The sequence below is a fragment of the Oryzias latipes genome, chromosome 2 (genome assembly GCF_053564925.1).
Source record: "Oryzias latipes strain Hd-rR chromosome 2, Olatipes_Hd-rR_3.1".
Lineage (NCBI taxonomy): Eukaryota > Metazoa > Chordata > Actinopteri > Beloniformes > Adrianichthyidae > Oryzias > Oryzias latipes.
The window spans coordinates 50,354,080-50,376,695 of record NC_136238.1 but is presented as its reverse complement, the minus strand read 5'-3'; the positions used below and the strand labels follow the sequence as shown (position 1 = coordinate 50,376,695).

The 22,616-nt window shown below is 42.5% G+C and overlaps 1 protein-coding gene across 2 annotated transcripts in view; it reads left to right on the top strand.

Annotated features, from left to right (window-relative positions):
* The window catches only part of LOC144988952 (NACHT, LRR and PYD domains-containing protein 12-like), a 195,745-nt gene extending 173,445 nt beyond the window's left edge, over positions 1 to 22,300 (top strand). For both annotated transcript variants that reach the window (XM_078940356.1, XM_078940361.1), the window contains 3 exons: positions 7,895 to 8,071; positions 20,862 to 21,035; positions 21,352 to 22,300. In XM_078940356.1, coding sequence (XP_078796482.1) covers positions 7,895 to 8,071; positions 20,862 to 21,035; positions 21,352 to 21,379 — 379 coding nt within the window. In that variant the 3' untranslated portion in view covers positions 21,380 to 22,300. The remainder of the gene's footprint in view (positions 1 to 7,894; positions 8,072 to 20,861; positions 21,036 to 21,351) is intronic.
* The last annotated feature ends 316 nt before the right edge of the window (positions 22,301 to 22,616 follow it).

Here is a 22,616-nt window from a genome sequence, read left to right as displayed (position 1 = left end):
TGAGAAACTGCTGGTGTCCTTCTACCGCTGCTCAATAGAGAGCATTTTAACATACTGTGTCTGTGCCTGGTCTGCCAGTTGCACAGCTGCAGCTAGGACAGCTCTCCAGAGAGTCACCACGAGAGCCCAGAAGATCATTGGCTGCCCTCTCCCATCCCTGGAAGAACTGTACAGTTCCCGCTGCCTAAAAAAGGCTCAGAACATTCTGCTGGATCCATCACACCCCGGACATTCTCTGTTTGAACTGCTGCCCTCAGGCAGAAGATACAGGAGAATAAGAACAAGAACAAACAGATGAAAACACAGCTTCTATCCGAGAGCCATCGTGGCCTTAAACGCTGTAGAATGACAATAAAGATATTTCTATTTCCAACAGAGCTGAAAATCTATGAATTAATTTTTTCCTGACGGAAAAATACTTTTTTTAGTTTCAGCCTTCTCCAGTTTTTGCTGTTTTGCGCCTTAGTGGGTCATTGGCACGCAGATCTGAACACCATGCGAGTCTCAGGATGAACCTCGTTTGAGGTTCTTTTCTGCTTCATCCATTGCCATCATGTCCCTGCCAGGTAACCTGCTCCGTCCTGATCCCGTCAGTGTTGGCAGAAGGAGTCACAGCTCTTTCATCCTGCTGCGCTAGAGTACGGTGGCCCAGAAGGGTCGCAACACAACACATTAACTTTACACACAACACATTAACTCACAACACAACACATTAACTTAACACACAACACATTAACTTAACACACAGCATATTAACTCACAACAATGTGTTATGTTGTGAGTTATTGTGTTGTGAGTTAATGTGTTGTGTTGTGAGTTAATGTGTTGTGTTGTGAGTTTTTGTGTTGCGTTGTGAGTTAATGTGTTGTGTTGTGAGTTTTTGTGTTGCGTTGTGAGTTAATGTGTTGTGTGTAAAGTCAATGTGTTGTGTGTAAAGTTAATGTGTTGTGTGTAACGTTAATGTGTTGTGTGTAAAGTTAATGTGTTGTGTGTAACGTTAATGTGTTGTGTGTAACGTTAATGTGTTGTGTGTAACGTTAATGTGTTGTGTGTTAAGTTAATGTGTTGTGTGTAAAGTTAATGTGTTGTGTGTAAAGTTAATGTGTTGTGTTGTGACCCTTCTGGGCCACCGTACCAGAGCGCCCTGACTATCGTGTCAACCTATGATGACCGTATTTTGCGCTCTCTGTGCAGAATACACTGGGAGCACAGGTAAAAACAACTCTCAGCTGCAGAGGATTTGAACAGGTAGAGAGGAAAAGCAGGTAGAGGGGAGGGGGAGGGGCTTTGGCTTCAAACTCTCAGATGGAAACACGGGCGTCAGATTCAGACGCAGCTTTCCCTGCGGGAGTTGAAGCAGAGACTTTCTCTGGGATGATTTTATGAACTCAAACATGGAAACATGATTACCAAGTAGAACTCTTCAAAATAATAAACCAGGGGCCTGTTTCAGAAAGGAGGTTAAGTGTAAACTCTGAGTGCATTAACCCTGAAATCAGGGAAACCCTGGGTTTTCCGTTTCAGAATGGGAGGTTTGTTAAACCAGAGAAAGCAGAGTAAGTCAAACCCGTTTCTGAAAGAGAGGTAACTCATACTCGGAGTCAGTATCCATGGTTACTTATGCTGTGAACCTAACCTGGTCGGGAGCAGGTTTTATCCTCTAAACTCAAGGTTTCTGCCGGTCCCCTCCCCTTTTTAAAAACGAAGCGGTATTTTTCGCTTTAACCTTCATTGCCCACATTTCCGTCACACAGAGACGGTCTAAGTGACAAGAATGGCTTGTCCTTTTTTGGAGGACCCAATAGACGAGGAGGCTGCATTAATTCATAGAGAATTACATTTCCCCATACGTTTTTGTTTGAGCGTTACCGTTTTTCGTTGCAGTCAATTACATATATACAATGAAAACAACATTAGATATGTATTGCTATGTAGATGTTTCATATGTCAAATATTGTCAACAAAGCCTACATCCATGACATGCTCACATTTGATCTGATTGAATTATGTTTTTATACTTCATTTTTAGCTGCTGCCATGTTCTTTTAATTCCTGCAGGATTGCATCTACGTGAAAATGAAATCAGGGACATTGAATTAGATTAATGTAACAATTACTCCAGATTGGTTCTGTACACTATGCAGCATTTCATGCATTTACACCAGGAATAACACTTCAAAAGTACACCTAAATATCGCCATTTTTATTTCACACCGTACGCTATTTAAAAAGTTATTACAGCCAATATTTTATAACAATGATTTAAATGCAAACTTAGGCATTAACTTGAGCAGCTATGTTTTCCACGCTAACTGTCTCTGTTTTGCAGATGCAGCGGTGCTGCTTTTCTTCTGGAATATCTGCTCATATTCACTGTAACTCTGCAGCAGCACGTCAAGTTCAGCTGGAGAAAAATACGCAGACCTCTTTTTTTCACGGTTGCCATGGTGACTCGTTATATCTGCGCTCCATTGATAATGGCTTCTTATAGACGCGGTGCGGACGCTTACCTCCGAATCAGTCCACTCAGAGTTGATTGATCTAACTCTGATCAGCTTCTCTGAAACAGAAAACTCAGAGTTGTTAATCTCTCAATTGACCAACTCAGAGTTCAGGTTTGACCTCAGAGTTGGTCGAACCTCCTTTCTGAAACAGGCCCCTCATCTCTCCACATTCTCTGTGTCTAACATGAATTGATAAACACAGACATCGCTCCATGTAGCGATCAGACCATAACCTCTAGCTGGTAGCTCCGCCCACACGCGGCCGCGGTATCAGGCTTTAAAGAACACAATTTCTTAGAGGCGGGGCGGGGCGTTGCACACCCCCAACAGGTTGAGTAAGAAATGCTCAACATAGTGGAATGCTGGAACGCTGAGGAATGTAAACACGCTGTGGAATGTTAACCCCGCCCACATTGAGCCCGTCTGCTGTGGAATGTTAACCCCGCCCACATTGAGCCCGTCTGCTGTGGAATGTTAACCCCGCCCACATTGAGCCCGTCTGCTGTGGAATGTTAACCCCGCCCACATTGAGCCCGTCTGCTGTGGAATGTTAACCCCGCCCACATTGAGCCCGTCTGCTGTGGAATGTTAACCCCGCCCACATTGAGCCCGTCTGCTGTGGAATGTTAACCCCGCCCACATTGAGCCCGTGCATTTGATTCCCCTTCCTCAGTGCAGTTGTGATTGCAGGGAAGGGGAAGAATGAGTGGAGCACATTTTGTGTCATTGGTAATTGTATGAGGAAGAAAGAGAACAGAGGGGAGGAAAATTTGAATGGTGCAATGTTTTTTTATGTATCACTCAAAAAAACGATTCAAGTCCCTCTTTCATGTAACACAATAAAATTCTGTTTGTTTTATTTAAAAATATTTATTTTAAAAGAATGTATCTACATTTAATTGACCTAACACAAAATGTATTAATAGTTTCCCCTATAACTCCAGTAATCCAGAATAATTGAGTTCAAGTAAGGGGCATGCTGTTGAATGCTGTTTTCCTGTTTCTCTTTATTTAGTCTTTTTGCCGTCTTACGGCTACAATTTTTCACCTATTTTAACCATTCAACTATTAAAATGTTCAACTCCTTCGTCTAATGCCTGGTATGACTTTTGGTCCTTCAAATCCTTCGACTTTTAAGAGAGAGAAAAATGTTGTTTGTTTTTCCACATAAAAAAACGAACTGTGGCATGAAATTGTTTCAACTCGGCTTCTCCAATAAGACGATACACATAAATGTTAATAATTAATCTATTTGTTTATACTGGTGGTTGTCACTAAAGTGTTAGCTCAGTGGACTAGTTAGTGAGTTACACATACAGAGGTTCTAAGTTCAAGGATGGCTTCAGACTGCTATTGCATGTTTTTTTCCTTTGCCTTTCTTGATAAAATTGAGTTCGACTAACTCGATTATATTTCGTTACATGGAAGAATTTTCTTTGAGGTTGGGTTACTCATATTTATTGGATGGAAATCCTGCCCACGATTAAATTGAGTTCATCCAATGAGTTATTTTTTTGAGTCCGTGAGGCCAGACTAAATGTATTAACTCCCTAATACATGCACATGGAAACTTATAAAAGGCATAAGAAGACAGGAATCACTGTATAATTTCTCTAATTCAATTAAATATTTTTTTATTTAGCGCAAATTCAAACTACAGACGTCTCAATGGGCTTCATAGCGGTAATTTTAAGGTAAACACACAATCAAAAAGGGATCATGAATACAAAGAATGCATTAGGAAAATACTACATTTTAACAAAACAGACTAAACTAAACTGATATTCCTGCCCTTAGACTATGGAGTCCTATACTGTTCATAATTAAATAAATAAATATTTAATTAAATAAATAAATATGACCTCATGCAAATACACAATCAACCAATAAATCTCTCATAAATATATAGAAAGATCATGAAATTGTGAAAAACCAGCACACAGATTTTAAATTAGCCATTATATTATTCAATATATTTCATTTTGCTCTAAAAACCTGTTCATTATTTTAAAACAGCATTTTAAAATATTCATTTTATTCATGTGGAATATTATTATAATTCTGTCTTTTTTCCGAACCTTGGATTTCAAAATCAATATTTTCCAAAGTAGCTTTGTTTTTATTTCATGTTGCTGTTTTTCACAATGGCGTATTTATTTCATGAAGAGCTTTTTCAGGAGAATGAGTCTGTCTGTCAATCAAACTAGACAAGGCGGAGACACTTTTGTGATTGGCTCCTCCTTTACTCAGACATGAGCAGCAGCACCCTGACTACATCGATCGAAGATGCTTCAGCGAACGTGACGGCGCAATGCACACTCCTCAACACTAGGGGGAGTATGCACCTCAACACATCCACAGTGTTACCAGAAATTGGGCAGTTTTGGTTCTATATTTGTGGATAAAGTGGCTTTGGGCGAGCCTGAAAAAGCTCTTCATGAAATAAATAAGCCATTGTGAAAAACAGCAACATGAAATAAAAACAAAGATACTTTGGAAAATATTGATTTTGAAATACAAGCTTCTGAAGAAAAGACATAGAATTATAATAATATTCAACATGATTAAAAAGGAATATTTTAAAATGCTGTTTTAAAATAATGAACAGGTTTTTAAAGCAAAATGAAATATATTGAATAATATAACAGCTCATTTAAAATCTGTGTGCAGCTTTTTCACAATTTCATGATCTTTTTATATATTTATGAGAGATTTATTGGGTGATTGTGTATTTGCATGAGGTCATATTTATTTATTTAATTAAATATTTATTTATTTAATTATGAACAGTATAGGACTCCATATTGGACCCCCCCATCACGGTAAGGAAAAACTCCTTAAAAACCGGTGAAGAAGAAGAAGACGGGCTCAATGTGGGCGGGGTTAACATTCCACAGCGTGTTCACATTCCTCAGCGTTCCAGCATTGCACTATGTTGTGCAGTTCTGCAGGCTGCAGCCAGGGGGAGTTGGACAGGTTAGATGACAGAGGCCATTGGGCGTCTCTACCTGGTGCCTTCCAGTGTTGCCAGATTGGGCGGGTTTCCGCCCAATTGGGCTTCTTTTGGTTATGTTGGGCGGGTAAAATTGGCATTGGGCGGGTCTATAAAATTTGGGCTGCTTTTCAAAATATTTAGCGGTTTTATTGTCATTATTATTATTTTTCTTATTATTTAAAATATTAAGTAAAAGTATACTAATTAATATATAGCCTAAAAAAAGCATTGTGAATATATGAAACATTACAGTAATCCCCCTGTTTAGTCCCCCCCCCCCCCCCCCCGTGAATAACAAAAATCAGCGAATAATTGACGCTGTTTTAAAACTCCCAGAGCCTCTGCAGAGTCAGAACCCTATTCTGCCGTTTGGGTTCATTTCCAAAAGATGGAGATGATGCAGGGCTTTTATTGGCTTTTATTAACCTTGTCAGAATGGTTACAGCTCGAACAAAAATAGCGCAGCCTGCTTATACACTCAGCCGGAGTAGAACGTTCAGCCAACGCGCACCCAGGTAGGCCCCGCCCCCTCTAATCCACCAGTCACCAGCCCACCGCTGATTGACATACGCTGTGGACCAGCACCTGGCAGTGGCAGAAAGAGGGGGGCGCCATCAAAAGCCATCTAGAGTACACGATACGAGAAACCTATAACTGGATTTTCTGTACTTATTTTATAAAAAAAATTATTATAACAGACTTATTATATAATAATTTATTATTATTGCGTCATTTTTTATTAGGCTACGGCTATACTTTTACGTTCAACATTAGGTTTTTGCTAGGTTGAGATTTGGGCTTGTTTTTATTGACGTGGGCGGGTTTTACGATGAGTTTGGGCTGGAAACTGTCACTCAGATCTGGCAACACTGGTGCCTTCACGGAGCTTCAGTACATAAGATTCCAACAGCCGCACAGCCTAACGTAGTCCTAATATATATTCATGAGATATTCATGGCAGCACTGATCCCGCGGGTTTTTTTTGCCGCCCGCTCCCGCCCGCAGCACAATTCAAACCCCTCAATCCCGCGAGAATTTGATTTGGGTCCCGCGGGACCCGGCGGGACCCAATCCCAATGCAGCCCTCTACTGTGGAGCTAACGTCCATCACGCTGGTCACATGGAAGCAGAGTCGTGGTCTTTCTGTTCTCTCTGGATCTGACTGGATGATTGCAACAAACTCTATGTTTTCCAAGAGCAACAACAGGCCTGCAAGGCTTTTTCTGGGCTTTAAGGTGCCGGTACCGGGACTAAACTGGACTGTGTGTGTGAGAAAAGCTCTGAAACGGTTTAATGTTCTACGGTTTGGACTTCTGTGCTTTACTTTGTTAGAAACTAAAGGTGGTGATATGTGGGAAACTTTGATGGAGACATTTCTTTGTCATTTGGATGGAAACCAGAGTTTTCTTTAGTTTAGATAGAGACTAAAAGGAGACATTTATGTTTTAGGATCACTGATGTCATTTAGTTCATTCATTTTTAATAAAATGGAGGGTTTTATAGTTAAGGTTGGGGAATTATTCACATTTTCGTTCCAAAAAAAAGTATTTAAATGTATTTTTTAAATAAACCATCCATATTTTTATCTTCTGAACTCAGTGAATTCATAAATGATCATCACTAAACGCTCATATTAATTAGATTTTCACTTTGTGAAATCAATGACGTCATATTCACAGTTTAAATAAAAAGTAGTGATCATGATGTTAGAATTACTCCTAGAATCCAGGACACTAGATATTCCTGCACTAAAGCAGATTGAATACTATTTATCATATTATAGGAGTTTATGTTCATAATGACAGACTCAGTTTTATTGTTTTATGGACTTTATTTGATTGACAGCAGGTCAGTTTGTGCTGTTTGTGTAGTGATGAGAGGATCTTTAGTTGTTTGCAGACTGACTTGGAATAAATGTGGAACATCTGCCAAGTGGAGTCACATCTCTGTCTCCTCCTCCCTGTGTCCTGAACGACCCCCCCCCCCAATCTTGTTTCCTGTTAAACTCCTCCCCCGAATCAGTGACACAGTCCTCCATCCTCAAAGGACGGGAATTTGGACACAGGCTGTGTCTCTTTTTATTTTATGAAATCTGACATTTTTGAAATGGAAGCTTTAAATCTATTGGATTGTAAACATTTAGTCCTGAATAATTCCTGATGATCAATGACATTTCAATTCCTCGTCTGTTTTAACTTCATTTCTAGTCATTTCTAATCTGTCATTTTAATTCCTGATCGTGTTTTTGGGTCCAAATCCAACAGAAATGAGCAAACAGTGAAAATGTCATCTGTCAGTCTGTCATCAGGGCGGGTCCCACCTGACTGAATGGACCAAGTTCCTGGACCTCCAGCTGCATCACTGCTCCTGAACACACTTTTCTGTCTCATTGCAGGTTGAAGAGATGCAGTTTGTCAGAGATCAGCTGTGAAGTTCTGGTCTCAGCTCTGAAGAAAAACCCGTCTAATCTGACAGAACTGGACCTGAGCCTGAACCAGAACCTGCAGGATTCAGGAGTTCTTCATCTGTGTGGTTTTCTGGAGAGTCCAGACTGCAGACTGCAGACTCTGAGGTCAGTAAAGAAGCTGAACTCCCTGAAGGATGAGAAGAACGGATCAGGTGAAGAACTTTCTGATGTTTCACTGGAAGATTTTCTGTCTACAGCCGTGTTTGAAACAAACTGATGATTGGTTCAGATTTTCTTCATCCATTGAATTGATTGTTCTGATGATTGATAGAAACTGATCTGTTTCAATCAGGATCTTGTAGATCAGGATCTCCAACCTATTTTAGAACACGGATCCATTTCATGTCAGAAAAATGTTCACAGATCGGCCTGTAAAAAGTTCAAGTTGGCGTCCAAATTAGTTTCAGCTTCCAGTTTTCAGAAAACCATTCAAAGGATTCTACATCAAATCTATTTGAAGAAAATAGTTTGAAAAGATCTTTAAATATTGAATCTAGAACAGACACTTCCTCTGAATGTCACTAGAACAACAAAAACACACAAAGTGTTCTTTGGTCAGAGCATCATTCAGTCACTGAAACCAGAAATGACTGCAGATTCATTTACTAGAAATGAAAAAATGACTCTTTATTTTTGGAACTTTGGATTCAGAAAAGTTTTCTGCAGACTAAAAACGCTGAAACCTAAAAAGTTCAACTCAAAGACAACCAAAGGACATTTAGAATAGAGTTCAACACTTCATGAACACAATGAAAAGCTGCAAACAACTGATGGACATGAACCAAAAAGAAGTGTCATTGAAAGTTCACTGACTAAATGTTAGACGTTTCCATTCAACTAAAGACACAACTGTGTTGAATCCAGCATGTGATAAATATCTGGATGGGATCAATGGTGGGATTCAAATCCAACCGATCAGAAAAGCTTTTCTCATTAGAACAAACGTTCACATGGTCTCACTTTCACAGTAGTGTTGCAAATACTGGAAGAGGAAACTTAGTTGTCATATACGTTTATGCAGCAGCTCAGTAATCTACGAGATGATCCTCCAAACGTGCTTTTATTAATGTTATGAATATTATGAAGTGCCTATTTGTGGTTGCCTCAGTAACAGAGTTAAATCATTAATAGTTGATTAGCCGTTTGATTCGTAACTTGTTCACTGTGACAGGGTTCTTTTTGGGGTGAATAAATCACTATGTAATAAGATGACCAAACCAGTGGACTCCCAACAAAGGGGGTTTATTGTTCCTAAAAACCAAAGAATACAACCTATTTGGGAGAGGCTGTTGCCTTCACTGCAACCCAGACTGCTCCCTCTCTCTCTCTCCCAACCATGAACCAACATTCACATTGTCTTATATGAGACCTGGCCCCTCCATTTGGCCGGGTGGTTCCACTTCTGACCTCCACGGTTCTGCTATCGGTCCTGGAGACGTCGCTTTTATTGTGTCCCACAGGACATACAGCGGGGAAAATAAGTATTGAACACGTCAACATTAGTGTTGGGCGATGTCCCCTAAATTGGCTGTTGACGATGTTTGCTGTCAACCATCGGGATGGACGATGATATCGTCGTGGGGGGGCTATTTTTACATTTTTCGGTCTTGTATAATTGATATTCGTTATTTTACGTTACTTTATTTATTTTATTTCCCAACTAATGACTCATCTGCGATGATCCAGTATAAACTGAGGGAAGTGACTTTAACAAAAAAAGTAACAAAAAATAGAAAAGAAATAGTCCGCTCCCGCACTTAACTAGTGAAGTGGACCGGCGGAGCGCGGACTTACAGCTTTGTGTTTGAGTGGGGGGGGGCTTTATTACATGAGTGGTATGTGTGGGAGATTTAAGACTGCGACCCGTCCCGCAGCTCTAGATCGTCAGCACACACAGCGGTTTGAGCTTCAAAGCAGAAATGTGGCTCAGTCCTTAGAAACCGTTCAAACAATCACATGGATTTGTGTTTCCAGTCGTGTCCCGACTAAATAAAGGCTGATGTTATTCCTGTCGTGTTATTTAAACTGAAGGAAGCAAATAAGGGTCCAACTGTTTGCTTGTTAGGGCGCTTTATTGGAACATTCGTTAGACAGCCTTCCACATGTGTCTCCCGGTCTAGCCACGCTTCCCCGCTGCCCCACACCGCTGTGACGTCATAACAATGTAGTTCTTTAACAGAATTATGTTTAACCAATGGCATAACACCACATCTCCCCTTTTTGGAATAGAACAAACAATCATTAGACTATCATTGTTTAACAACCCTTACAAAGAACTCTGCATTAAGCTTGAAGAGTGTTTCTATAGAAAGTAGTTATAAAAAAACACAACTACAAAACATTCTTTTTCTCCAACATCCCTGAAAATGTTTCATATTCAAACAATCTATAAGTCCAGTCTGGTTGGTTTTATAACAGCTCTCCCAGTCCTGGTTCTGGGGGTAGATGTCAGTTCAGATGAGTTCTGGATCAGCGGCTCTGATGGTTGTTGTTCTGGAGCACAACCTGAAACAGTTGCTCTGTGTCGCTCTGGCTCTGTTCGGGTAAAGTCTTCATGGCAACAAGGTGACGTCGATTTCTCCTTACTGTTCCATGAGGTCCTTCAACCATGTATGAGTGAGGGGTTGTGTGTCTGCTCACCACAGCTCCACTCGATCCTAGATCTGGTATCCACACTTCTTGTCCTGGAACAAGTTGGTGAAGGTTCCGTGCTCGCTGGCGCTGATTGAACAGCTGTGCATCTTTCATCCTCTTCTTGTTCTCCTTGTGCGAAACAGCCTCCATGTCAGGAAGAGCAGGTTGTAGAAGAGCTGGAAATGTCAGCACTGTGGTGCGAAGCCTCCTCCCCATGAGAAGCTGAGCAGGGCTGTATCCGTTCTGCAGTGGAGTAGCTCTGTATCCCAGCAGTGCAAGATAGGGATCAGCCGCTTTCTTCAGGAGTTCTTTTATGGTCTTGACTGCTCTCTCAGCCTCACCATTACTCTGAGGATGTTTGGGACTGCTGGTTATGTGATGGAATCCATACGATTGTGCAAACTCTGCAAAAACAGCTCCAGAGAACTGAGGCCCGTTGTCTGTCACCAGCTGCTCTGGAATGCCGTGCCGTGCAAAGATAGATTTTAAATGGTGAATCACATTTGCAGACTTTGTGGTTGAAAGCAAAGCAATTTCCACAAATCTGGATGCATAATCCACTACTAGCAGGTAAGTTTTAGCTCCCAGCATGAACAAATCTGCTCCCAGTTTTTGCCACGGTCTTCCTGGGTACTGGGTTGGCAACAACGGCTCTGCAGGATTATGCCTCTCTTTACTGCAGATCCGGCAGTAGAGAACTGACTCATTTATCTGCTGGCTTAATCCAGGCCACCACACCGACTGCCGTGCACGTTCCCTGCATTTCACAACTCCTTGGTGACCTTCATGCAGTGTTGTGAGCACCCCATTTCTCAGCAGTCCATCATGTACTGAGAGTGATGCTCGTTCCGCCCAGTAGGGTCTGATTGCTGGTTCACCGTTGTAGTGAGTCGGCCATCCCTGCTCACAGAGTTGCATCACACGTGCACACACACTGTCCTGTTGCAGCTCTTGTTTCAGGTGATCCAAATAGAAGGTGCTTGCTGGTAGGTTCTCCATGATCCTGTCCACATAAATGTTTGTGTCCTCCAGCAACTCCCTGTCATCCGGTGTTTCATTATTCAACAGGGGAGCACGTGATAGCATGTCTGCCGTCCACAGGCTCTTTCCTGGCACATGCGATATGGAGTAGGAATAACGCATAAGGCGCATTTTGAACCGTTGAATGCGTGGAGGAAGGGCATCCAGTTGCTGGGACCCTAACAAACTCAGGAGAGGTTTGTGGTCAGTCTCCATCTGGAAGTGCTTGCCTATCAGGAAGTTTCTGAACCTTTCACAAGCCCAAGTGAGTGCTAAGGCTTCTTTTTCTATTTGGGCGTATCTCTGCTCTGTTGGCGTGAGAGAGCGTGAGATATAAGCCACAGGACGCCAATGGCTGCCCCATTTTTGGAGTAGGACGCTCCCTAGTCCATACGACGATGCATCTGCTGAGACTTTACTGTCCCGGTTTGGATCATACATGGCCAACACTGGAGGTGAAGCCAAAGAGTCTTTTAAACCTTGAAATGCTTGAGCCTGGTCAATCCCCCACACCCAGTGGTTCTTTTTAGAAAGAAGATCTCTCAGGGGTTTGTCTCTTTCTGCCAGCTGAGGGATGAATTTTCCAAGCTGATTAACTGTTCCAAGAAAACTCCTCAGTTCAGAAACATTTGTTGGTTCTCTCATTTGTTTCACCGCTTCTGTCTTGCTTGGATCAGGACTAATGCCATTGGCTGAGATGACATGTCTTAGGAAGATCACTTCCTGCTTTGACAGCTCACATTTTTCCACATTCAGTGAAATGCCTGCCTCCTGCAGCCTTTTAAGCACAACATGTAGGCGAGTGTCATGTTCTTCCTGTGTTCTGCCCCAAACCAACACATCGTCCATGTGACAAACCACACCTTCCAGACTGTTTATGACTTCTGACATTCTGTTCTGGAAATGTTCAGGAGCAGAAGCAATGCCAAAGGGTCACCGCCTAAAATAGTAACGGCCAAAAGGTGTAACAAAGGTGGTGTATTTGGCTGACTCTTCTGTAAGGGGAATTTGCCAAAATCCCATATTAGCATCCAGTTTGCTGAAAATCCTGGCTCCAGCCAATTTGCCTAGTGTCTCTTCCACTGATGGCAGGATGTATTTTTCTCGACACACAGAAAGGTTGAGGTGTGTGAGATCAACACAAATACGCACCTTGTCTGTTTTCTTTCTGGGTACCACCACCATGCCAGAACACCAGTCTGTTGGCTCCTCTATTTTGGTTATCACACCTAAGTCTTCCATGTGGGACAGTTCCTGCTTCACTTTGTCCATGAGCGGCAATGGAACTCTCCAAGGTGTCTTTAATGAGAAGGGCTGAGCATCTGGCCTTAACTTGATGTTGTATGGCTGCTTCACTTCACCAAGACCGCTGCACAGTTTTGGGTAGCTGACTTTTAGTGTCTCCATGCTGAGAGTGTCTATTCTAGTAACTAACTCCAACTTGTGAATAGCAGGTCCTCCCAGCAATGCTGTGTGCAGGTGTTTCAGGATGTACACATCCTCTCCTGCTTCTTTAGCTCCTTTCCTTAGTCTCATCTCTGTGAACCCGAGGACGTCCAACGTTTCTTCCAGGTCCAAACAGAGGCTTGGTTGGTTTTTGAAGAGTGGGTGGGCGACTGTCTCTGAACACCTGAAGTGGCAATACTGTGACATCAGCTTCTGTGTCTATTTTGAATGACACGCTTCTGTTGTTTATGATGATGTTTACCATCCACGGCTCTCCGTTGCTGGTAACACTGCCGAGGAATAAGGCATTGACATCTTCCTCCACTTCACTCAAAGTCTTCCTATTTTTACACACTCTCATGTAATGTCCCTTTTTCCACATGCATGACACACTGTTTCATTAGCTGGACACTCGCGTTTTGGATGGGGTGATGAGCTGCCGCACTTATGACACTGTGCATTAGGGCTGCACGATATGAGGAAAACTTGCGATATGCGATATTAGTGACCAATATTGCGATAATGATAAATTTGCGGTAAATAAACAAATAGAAAAATAAACAAAAACATCATTCCCATTTCATTGCAACAGTTTAAAAATTATACTCCAAATGACCCTCATCGACATGGGGGACAAACGTCAGGGTGGCTAACCCTGGTCCTCAAGAGCCTCAACCCTGTCTGTTTTCCAATTCTCCCTAGACTGCTCGATAATGATAACCAAAATCAGGTGTGTTCAGTCAATCAGGATGTGAAATCACTTGAGTCAGCCAATCAACAGCAAGCTGGTTAAGGAGAGCTGGAAAACAGGCAGGGTTGAGGCTCTTCAGGACCAGGGTTAACATGATAGGCCTCCATCTGATTGGTCAACAATGGGAAGGCGTCCATCTGATTGGTCAAAGCATAAAGGGATTTATTTAATTCGTTAAATGCTTCAAGCTGCTAGAAGATTGTTTTAACACATTTTGGGTTTGCGATTTATTGCGATATTCGCCGTCTTTTGCGATATGCATATTGCAGAGTTGGATATTGCGATAACGATAAATTTGCGGTATATTGTGCAGGCCTACTGTGCATTCAGTTTATTATGTTGAGGCCTCCACGATTTGCTCTGTTTGACGTCTGGATGTGATTTGGTTTTAAACTTTCTGCTGCTTTTGTGCACCCTGTCAACACATTTAGCATCTCCTGGCTGTGTCCTGGTGTCACCTTGCAGTGAAGACTGCTGCCTTTTCACTTCCTCGCTCTGTCTTGCCATGTTAATAGCTTTATCCAGCGTAAGATCCGGGTCTAGCTGCATGTGTTCAGACAGGCGTTTATCTGACAAACCGACCACCAGTCGATCCCGTATGAGCTCCTCATGAAGTGTCCCATAGCCACAGTGTTCTGCTAATGCATACAGTGCAGTAACAAAAGCATCCACAGTCTCATTTCCTTTTGCTTTCTCATGTTGAATTTTGCACGTTCATAGATAACATTTTTCTTCACTATGAAAAATGCTTGGAAGCCATCTCTCACCCCTTGATACGTCCCTCGTCGGTCTGCAGGTATGTTCAGTCCACGCATGACGTCATCATCTTCATCACCCATGCAGTATATCAACGTATTTATTTGATTTTCCTCCGTGCTTGCATTCAGGTTACTGGCAATACGAAATCTTTCAAACCTTCTTATCCACTTTTCCCATTCTTGCGGCTTTGAAAAGTCGAAAGGCTCCGGAGGTTGTAGATTGAAGGTGGCGCTCGGCCCCGCCGGCACTCGCTGCGCGTTCTCGTCTGCCATGTCCGAAATCGGCTTTTCCTTTCCTCTAACAACTTAACAGGACTTCTGACACCATGTCGTGTTATTTAAACTGAGGGAAACAAATAAGGGTCCAACTGTTTGCTTGTTAGGGCGCTTTATTCGAACATTCGTTAGACAGCCTTCCACATGTGTCTCCCGGTCTAGCCACGCTTCCCCGCTGCCCTCACACCGCTGTGACGTCATAACAATGCGACCCTGTAGTTCTTTAACAGAATTATGTTTAACCAATGGCATAACACCACAATTCCCACATGTTTACGTGCAGCCAGCAAGCAGCACCACCCAAAGCTAATGTTGTTAGCCCGTGTTAGCATACTGCTAATCCTGGCTTCGTTCAGAAAAAGCACTGACCACACGGATTAAAATTCAAATGATGAGCGAACAGGTGTTTCATGATAATCGTAACATTATTAAAAGCACGTTTAGAAGATCGTCTCGTATATTACCGAGCTGACATGTCAATGTATATAGCCGCTCGGCGCTGTTTAACAATGTTTTGTATTGAATTGTTACATTCAATAAAGTTTGGAAAAAAAATAGCCGCTCGGCGGAACTTATATCCTCTTCCGGTTTGTCAAACCCTACTGAGCATGTGCGAATGATTTATTCCGACCGAAAGTGTGACCTTAGTGAACGTTTTTATATTCTGAAAACATTTTTCTGGGCCCATCTACACGGTCGGATTCTAATCCGACCATTGATCCCATCAAGATATTTTGTACATGTAACCGCGGCTTATGGTGTCGACTCGCAATGTGGCGGGGGCGTGGCATCACGATGGTGGTCTCTCCATCGGGATGTCAGTCACCCATCACGATGGACGATGGTATCGGCACAACCCTAGCCAACATTTCTCTCAAAAAACATATTTCTAATCGAGCTATTGACACGAAATTTTCACCAGATGTCGGCATCAACCCAAGTAATGCACACATAGAAAGAAATCCAAACATTTATGTCCATAAATGAAGTTATGTGTAATAAAGTGAAATGGCACAGGGAATAAGTATTGAACACATGAAGAAAAGGAGGGGTAAAAAGATCTGGCAAGACAAGAAAGCAGCTGGAGTTTGTCAGTATTCAGAAGGTTAACCTGCCCCCTATTAGAGCAAAGTAATATCAGCTGGTATAGTCCTGATTGATGCCTTTTAAAAAGGTTTCTCACCAGCAAGGTGTTAGACAAGAAGCATTGCATGATGGGTAAAAGCAAAGAGCTGTCCAAAGACCTACGCAACCTTATTGTTGCAAAACACACTGAAGGCATTGGTTCCAGGCGCATTTCTAAACTTCTGAAAGTTCCAGTGAGTACCATTGGGGCCATCATCCGGAAGTGGAAAGAACACGGCATTACCATAAACCTGCCACGGCCAGGTGCTCCTCGCAAGATTACAGACAGAGGAGTCAGAACAATCATCAGAAGGGTTCTCCAACAGCCCAGGACCACTCGTGGAGAGCTTCAGAAAGACCTGGAATCAGCAGGTACCGTTGTTTCAAAGAAAACAATAAGTAATGCACTCAACCGCCATGGCCTCCATGCACGCACACCACGCAAGACTCCATTTTTGAAGAAGAAGCATGTTGAAGCTGGTTTGGAGTTTGCCACACAACATTTGGATAAACCCATGACATTCTGGGAGAAGATACTCTGGTCAGATGAGACCAAAATTGAACTCTTCGGATGTCATAAGACACAACATGTTTGGAGGAAAAATGGCACCGCACATCACCCCCAAAACACCATACCAACAGTCAAGTTTGGAGGTGGGAGCATCATGGCGTGGGGCTGTTTTTCAGCATGTGGTACTGGTAGACTTCATATCATTGAAGGAATAATGACTGGAGAACAGTATGGAGACATTCTTGATCAGAATCTGCTGTCATCTGCCAGGCTGCTGAAGATGAAAAGAGGGTGGATCTTTCAGCAAGACAACCATCCCAAGCACACAGCCAAGGTAACACTCAACTGGTTGAAGAAAAAGAAAAGAAAGCTGCTAGAATGGCCCAGTCAATCACCAGACTTGAATCCAATTGAAACTCTTTGGAAAGAACTGAAGATCCGGGTTCACAGAAGAGACCCCCGGAACCTTGAAGATTTGAAGGCAGTTTGTGTGGATGAATGGGCCAAAATCACACCTGAGCAATGTATTCCACTGGTTTCTCCATACAGGAGGCGTCTTGAGGCTGGAATCACCAACAAAAGGTTTTTGCACTAAGTATTAAATACATTTCAGTTAGCGTGTTCAATACTTATTCCCTGTGCCATTTCACTTTATTACACATAACTTCATTTATGGACATAAATGTTTGGATTTCTTTCTATGTGTGCATTACTTGGGTTGATGCCGACATCTGGTGAAAATTTCATGTCAATAACTCGATTAGAAATATGTTTTTTGAGAGAAATGTTGACGTGTTCAATACTTATTTTCCCTGCAGTGAAGGTTATCTGCCATATTTAACTCACCAAGTCAGTCAATTTCATTCATTCATTCATTCAGTCATTTCGGGCTGCACGGTGGTGCAGTGGTTAGCGCTCTTGCCTCACAGCAAAGAAGGCCCCCGGTTCAAGTCCCGGCTGGGGGACGAGAAAAACAGAACCTCAATGGGGGACCTTTCTGTGTGGAGTTTGCATGTTCTCCCCGTGTATGCGTGGGTTTTCTCCGGGGTCTCCGGCTTCCTCCCACCATCCAAAAACATGCTTCATAGGTAAATTGGCAACTCTAAATTGACCATAGGCGGGAGTGAATGGGTGTGTGAGTGAGGACATTCTACCCTGCAACAAACTGGCGACTTGTTCAGGGTGTCCCCCCTGCCTTCGCCCAGTTTTCCGTTAATTAATGATGATATTAATGTTGCTATTCTCGCTGAAGAGGAGAAGTCTGTCTGGCTATTTGTGTGCACGGGGGGGGGGGGCTGTTGTTAGTAGGTACGCAGCGCATGTAAAATTAATGAAATATGCTCTAGCGTCTCAACCTGTTGCTATGGTGATCGTATTTTTCCCTCTCTGTGTGAAACACACTGAGGAGAGCAGGGGGGGAGGGAGGATTTCAGCTACAGAGGACATGAACAGGTGAACAGAGGAAAAGCAGGTAGAGATGCGGGGGAGGGGCTTTGGCTTCAAACTGTATAACTTTATATTCCCATCATGACAGAAATATGTCAAAACATTGCTGTTTAGTTTTCTTTAAATAACTTCTTTCTTCATGTATTTTACTTTTCAAGTTGGAAAAATGTATAAAGTCAAATGTTTTGTTAAAAAACATTGTTGCATAATGAGGAAATAAAACACTTTATGTTAGGCCTGCACAATATACCACAAATGTATCGTTATTGAATATCCAGCTCTGTAATACGCAGATCACAAAAGACGGAGAAAATCGCAATAAATGGTAAACCTTAAATGTGTTAAAACAATCTTATGGCAGCTTAAAGCTTTTAACGAATCAAATAAATCCCTTTATGCATTTGACCAATCAGACCAACCAGACATTAATATTCATCCTTTATTAATGTCAGTAATGGTTCCATTATCAGATGATCCTCACATCTCTACATTTCATACAAAAATGTCTCATTGTCATTATGTTGCACCATGATTATCAATGATGTCATGATTAATAAAATCAACGTACATTTATTTAAATCACATTTTGAACTAAATACTAAATCTGCAGTATTCTAACTTCTACATGTATGATTGAACACATTTAATCCTCTTTTCCCTGACTCTGCCATGTTTCTCTGACAGCGTCTGGGATCTTTGTGTTAGTTTTAGTCCAAGTCTGTCTGTGACGTCACTTTTCTTCCACTTTGTCTCAGATGCAGAAACAATGTCTGTCAGCAGCGACTCTCAGAGGGAAAGTCTCTGTAGATCCAGAGAAAATGTTGCTGATGGTTCCACAGTGGGAGTCATCACGTGCTCAAAGCATCACTTTAGCACAGAACGCTGGGATGAATGATGCATTATGGGATGTCTGGCTCAGCTTTAGTGATGGTTGAATGAAGAATGTCCATCATTGATCCTTCCTCATCAAAAACCTTCATTTCTGATGCTCTGAGAAACATTTATGAACATGTAAAGAACATTTGATTGATCAGCATAAAGAGTTTGATTGATTTATTCAGAGAAACTGACTGAACCGTAGTAGGAGAGTCTCTCTGTGTCTCTGTGTCTGAAACCAGGAGTCCATGGTTCCTCCTTCAGTTCAGAGAAACCAGGAGTCCATGGTTCCTCCTTCAGTTCAGAGAAACCAGGAGTCCATGGTTCCTCCTTCAGTTCAGAGAAACCAGGAGTCCATGGTTCCTCCTTCAGTTCAGAGAAACCAGGAGTCCATGGTTCCTCCTTCAGTTCAGAGAAACCAGGAGTCCATGGTTCCTCCTTCAGTTCAGAGAAACCAGGAGTCCATGGTTCCTCCTTCAGTTCAGAGAAACCAGGAGTCCATGGTTCCTCCTTCAGTTCAGAGAAACCAGGAGTCCATGGTTCCTCCTTCAGTTCAGACAAACCAGGAGTCCATGGTTCCTCCTTCAGTCAGAACCACAGATGCTGCAGTGATTTATGCGTCCAGCTCAGCGCCTCAGTCCAGAGTTCTTGATGATCTTCTTCAGCGTTTCAGGATGTTTTCCAGCCGTTTCTGAGTCAGCTGTTGTCATTTCTCCATGTAGACACAAACTTCTGTCAAAGATTCAGGAACAGCTGGAAGCAGCTGTTGGAAGCTGACAGACCGGAATGTTTTTCATCTCCAACCTCCTTCCTTAGAAATGAACACAGAATCCCAATCAGTTTATGTGAAACCAGGAAGATGACTGTATAACTGTAAACTCAGATGATGGATACACTGTAGAATGACCATATTTGAAGAGATTGTCATTTGAAATCTATAGAAATACAAGTTTGATTCAAACAGAACAGCAACACAATTAAAGTAAACTTTAAATGGAGCTATTTTTAGAAGAGGCCTGCAGGCCATTGATGTGGCCCTGGGGGGCCACCTGGTGCCCACAGACACCATGTTGGTGACCCCTGGTTTAGACTACCAGCAGAACCATCAGCAGCTCCTCTTCAGGGCCACATTCAGACATTTTGGGCCCCGTGGATCCTCATGTTTTTCAAGGCCCCTCTACAGTTTAGAGATGTCAGGAAATGATTTCAGAGGAGAACTAAAGACTTTTTCAGCTGTTTTTCTGCAATGTGATCATTTGAAAATACATTTTACATTTTAGGATTCAAGATGAAGAAATACAATTGAACCTGACATTTTTGAAATGGAAGCTTTAAATCTATTGGATTGTAAATATTTAGTCCTGAATAATTCCTGATGATCAATGACATTTCAATTCCTCGTCTGTTTTCACTTCATTTCTAATCTATGTCAGAACTTCTTCTTCTTTTCTTCCTGCAGCTGCTTGTTCTCTGCTCACATCAAAGCTCCCAGCAGCTTCTGACTCTTCATTCAGAGCTGAAGTCATGCTTGATCAGGGATCAATGTCCAACATTTGCTGCTGACTCTTCCTCATCACTTCCTTCTTCTCTCTGCTTTGATCTGTTGGAGCTGAAAGTCTCTGCTTGAAGGGCTGCAGCAGAGAAGGACTGGAAGATCATCTCCTGAAAACTGGGAGGAAGACTTTCCAGCATCCTGCTGCTGAAATTCTCCCATGATTCAGTGCTGTTTGGAGAAGAGCTGAGCAGAAAGAGGAAGTGGACTTTTTCTGCTGTTGCTGCAGAAACATCAGTTGGTTTGGATGCAGCCACAGGCTGATGTTTGACTTTCACACATCTGGACTTCTTTCCTGAAGCAGCTGCATGTTGTCCTGAATGTTCCTGAATGTTCTTCTTCTCTGCTTCTGCTGGACTCTTCTGATCTGCTGCTGTTGCTTCACATCTTTGGACTTTTTCTAAACTTTCTGATCTTCTTCAGCTCTGAACTCTTTAGAAGAAGTGAAGAAGAAAAACAGGAACTTTGTCTCTAAACTCAACTCTTTGTTCTGGATTCAGGTTGATATGGTGCAGTTTGTCAAAGACCAGCTGTGATGCTCTGGTCTCAGCTCTGAAGTCCAACCCGTCCCACCTGACAGAACTGGACCTGAGAGGAAACGACCTTCAGGATTCAGATGTTCAGCAGCTCCAGGATCTGGTGGAGAGTCCAAACTCCAAACTGCAGACTCTGAGGTCAGTAGAGGGTTGGAGTCAGTCCAGCTGCTTCCAGATGTTTGGTCCTAAAGTTAGTCTGAGAGCAAAGATGCAGAGTTTCCTGTGAAGCTGCAGCTTCTCAGTGAAGCTCTGAGGAGAATGATGACAGGCTTCAGGACAACAGTCAGCCAATCAGAGCAGCAGAAGCTCCAACAGGTGAAGATGACAGGAAGCTGCTGCTCTGAACAGGACTGAAGCTCCTGCTGCTCTTTCTGCTGCTGTGCTGCATCACTGTCTGACAGACCAGGATCAGGAGACACTCCTTCATCTCTGTCTCTACACTTTCTCTCTGCAGGTGGAAGGGATGGGACTGGGGAGTCTGATGTTCCTCCTGGAGGAGCAGAGAGGAGCAGCAGCAGCAGCTGGTCTGCAGAGATGTTGTGACTGGACGGTGTTCCTGGGAGGTGGAGAGCAGAGTGATGGAGGAATCAGAGGAAGTGGAGATGAGTGTCAGAGCTGCAGCAGGAACTGATCTGAGATCAGCTCCACTGTCTCTCTCAGCATCAAGTGGACAGTTATTGTGCTGCAGCTCCCCCGGTGGACTGATGGAGAACTGCACTTCCTCTTCTCATTCTAACTTGGAGTGTGGGGAAATCTTCTGCTTCTCTTCTCTTGTGTTGCCATAGTAACTGATGTCATTCTTTCTGTCAACTGATGTCTGTTTCTCTGTTCATGAAGCTGTTTGTGTACATTATTGTGACATTTTCTCCTGATGGTTATAATAGTTTGATTATTCTTTTTTCTTTAGTTTGAAACCTCTTTCCTCTGAAATATTTCATGCAGGATTCAGCCTCTAGGCTCACATTTTCAATGTTAAATCCATCATTTCCACTTTGATACACTTTGAAATTAGGATTGAAACATCTAATGCAGAGTCAGCAGTTTAAAGAACTTTACTGCTGCACTAGACAACAGAGAACAGAGGGGTAAAAACAGAGAAAACTCTGGAGACGTCCACATGTGGATCCCAGGACTTGCTCTACTGTGGAAACATTTTTACAAACTCAACTTTAAGATTATGTTTTTATCAACCTGTTTTCTTTACCAATAATTTGTTTCCATAAGAATGTTTTGTTTTCTGCATTTTATTGTTTTCTTTGGCACATATTAAACCAACTGCATTGAAGCAGGAGGGAGAAGGGAGACACCTGCTGGCTGTTTGCAGAACTGCATTTTCAAACTGAAAGCTGTCTGTCAAATTCCTGCAGCCTGTTTGGATCTAATAAATGCTCTTTTGAATCAACTCTGTGTTTTCTATTGATTTCTGTCTTTGACTCACAAACAGACTTGAATCTTTAACCTTCCCCCTCATCCTGTTCCAGCTGTTCTAATCTTCATGTGTTTGGTTCCTTCTCAGTAGAAATGGGTTGGAAAAGAGCTTTGGAATGTTCAGGTGGTGCTGATGTCTTTCTAGATGGGGGTGGGCAGAACAGATGAGAGCCCCTCCCTCCTGATTCAGAGGGGAACAGTGGGCAGCAGCTGAAAGGAGGGAGTGGAAATGGGAAAAGTTCTCTGCAGGTTTCTCCTTTCCAAGAACAGAGGGACACGACTCCATGAACA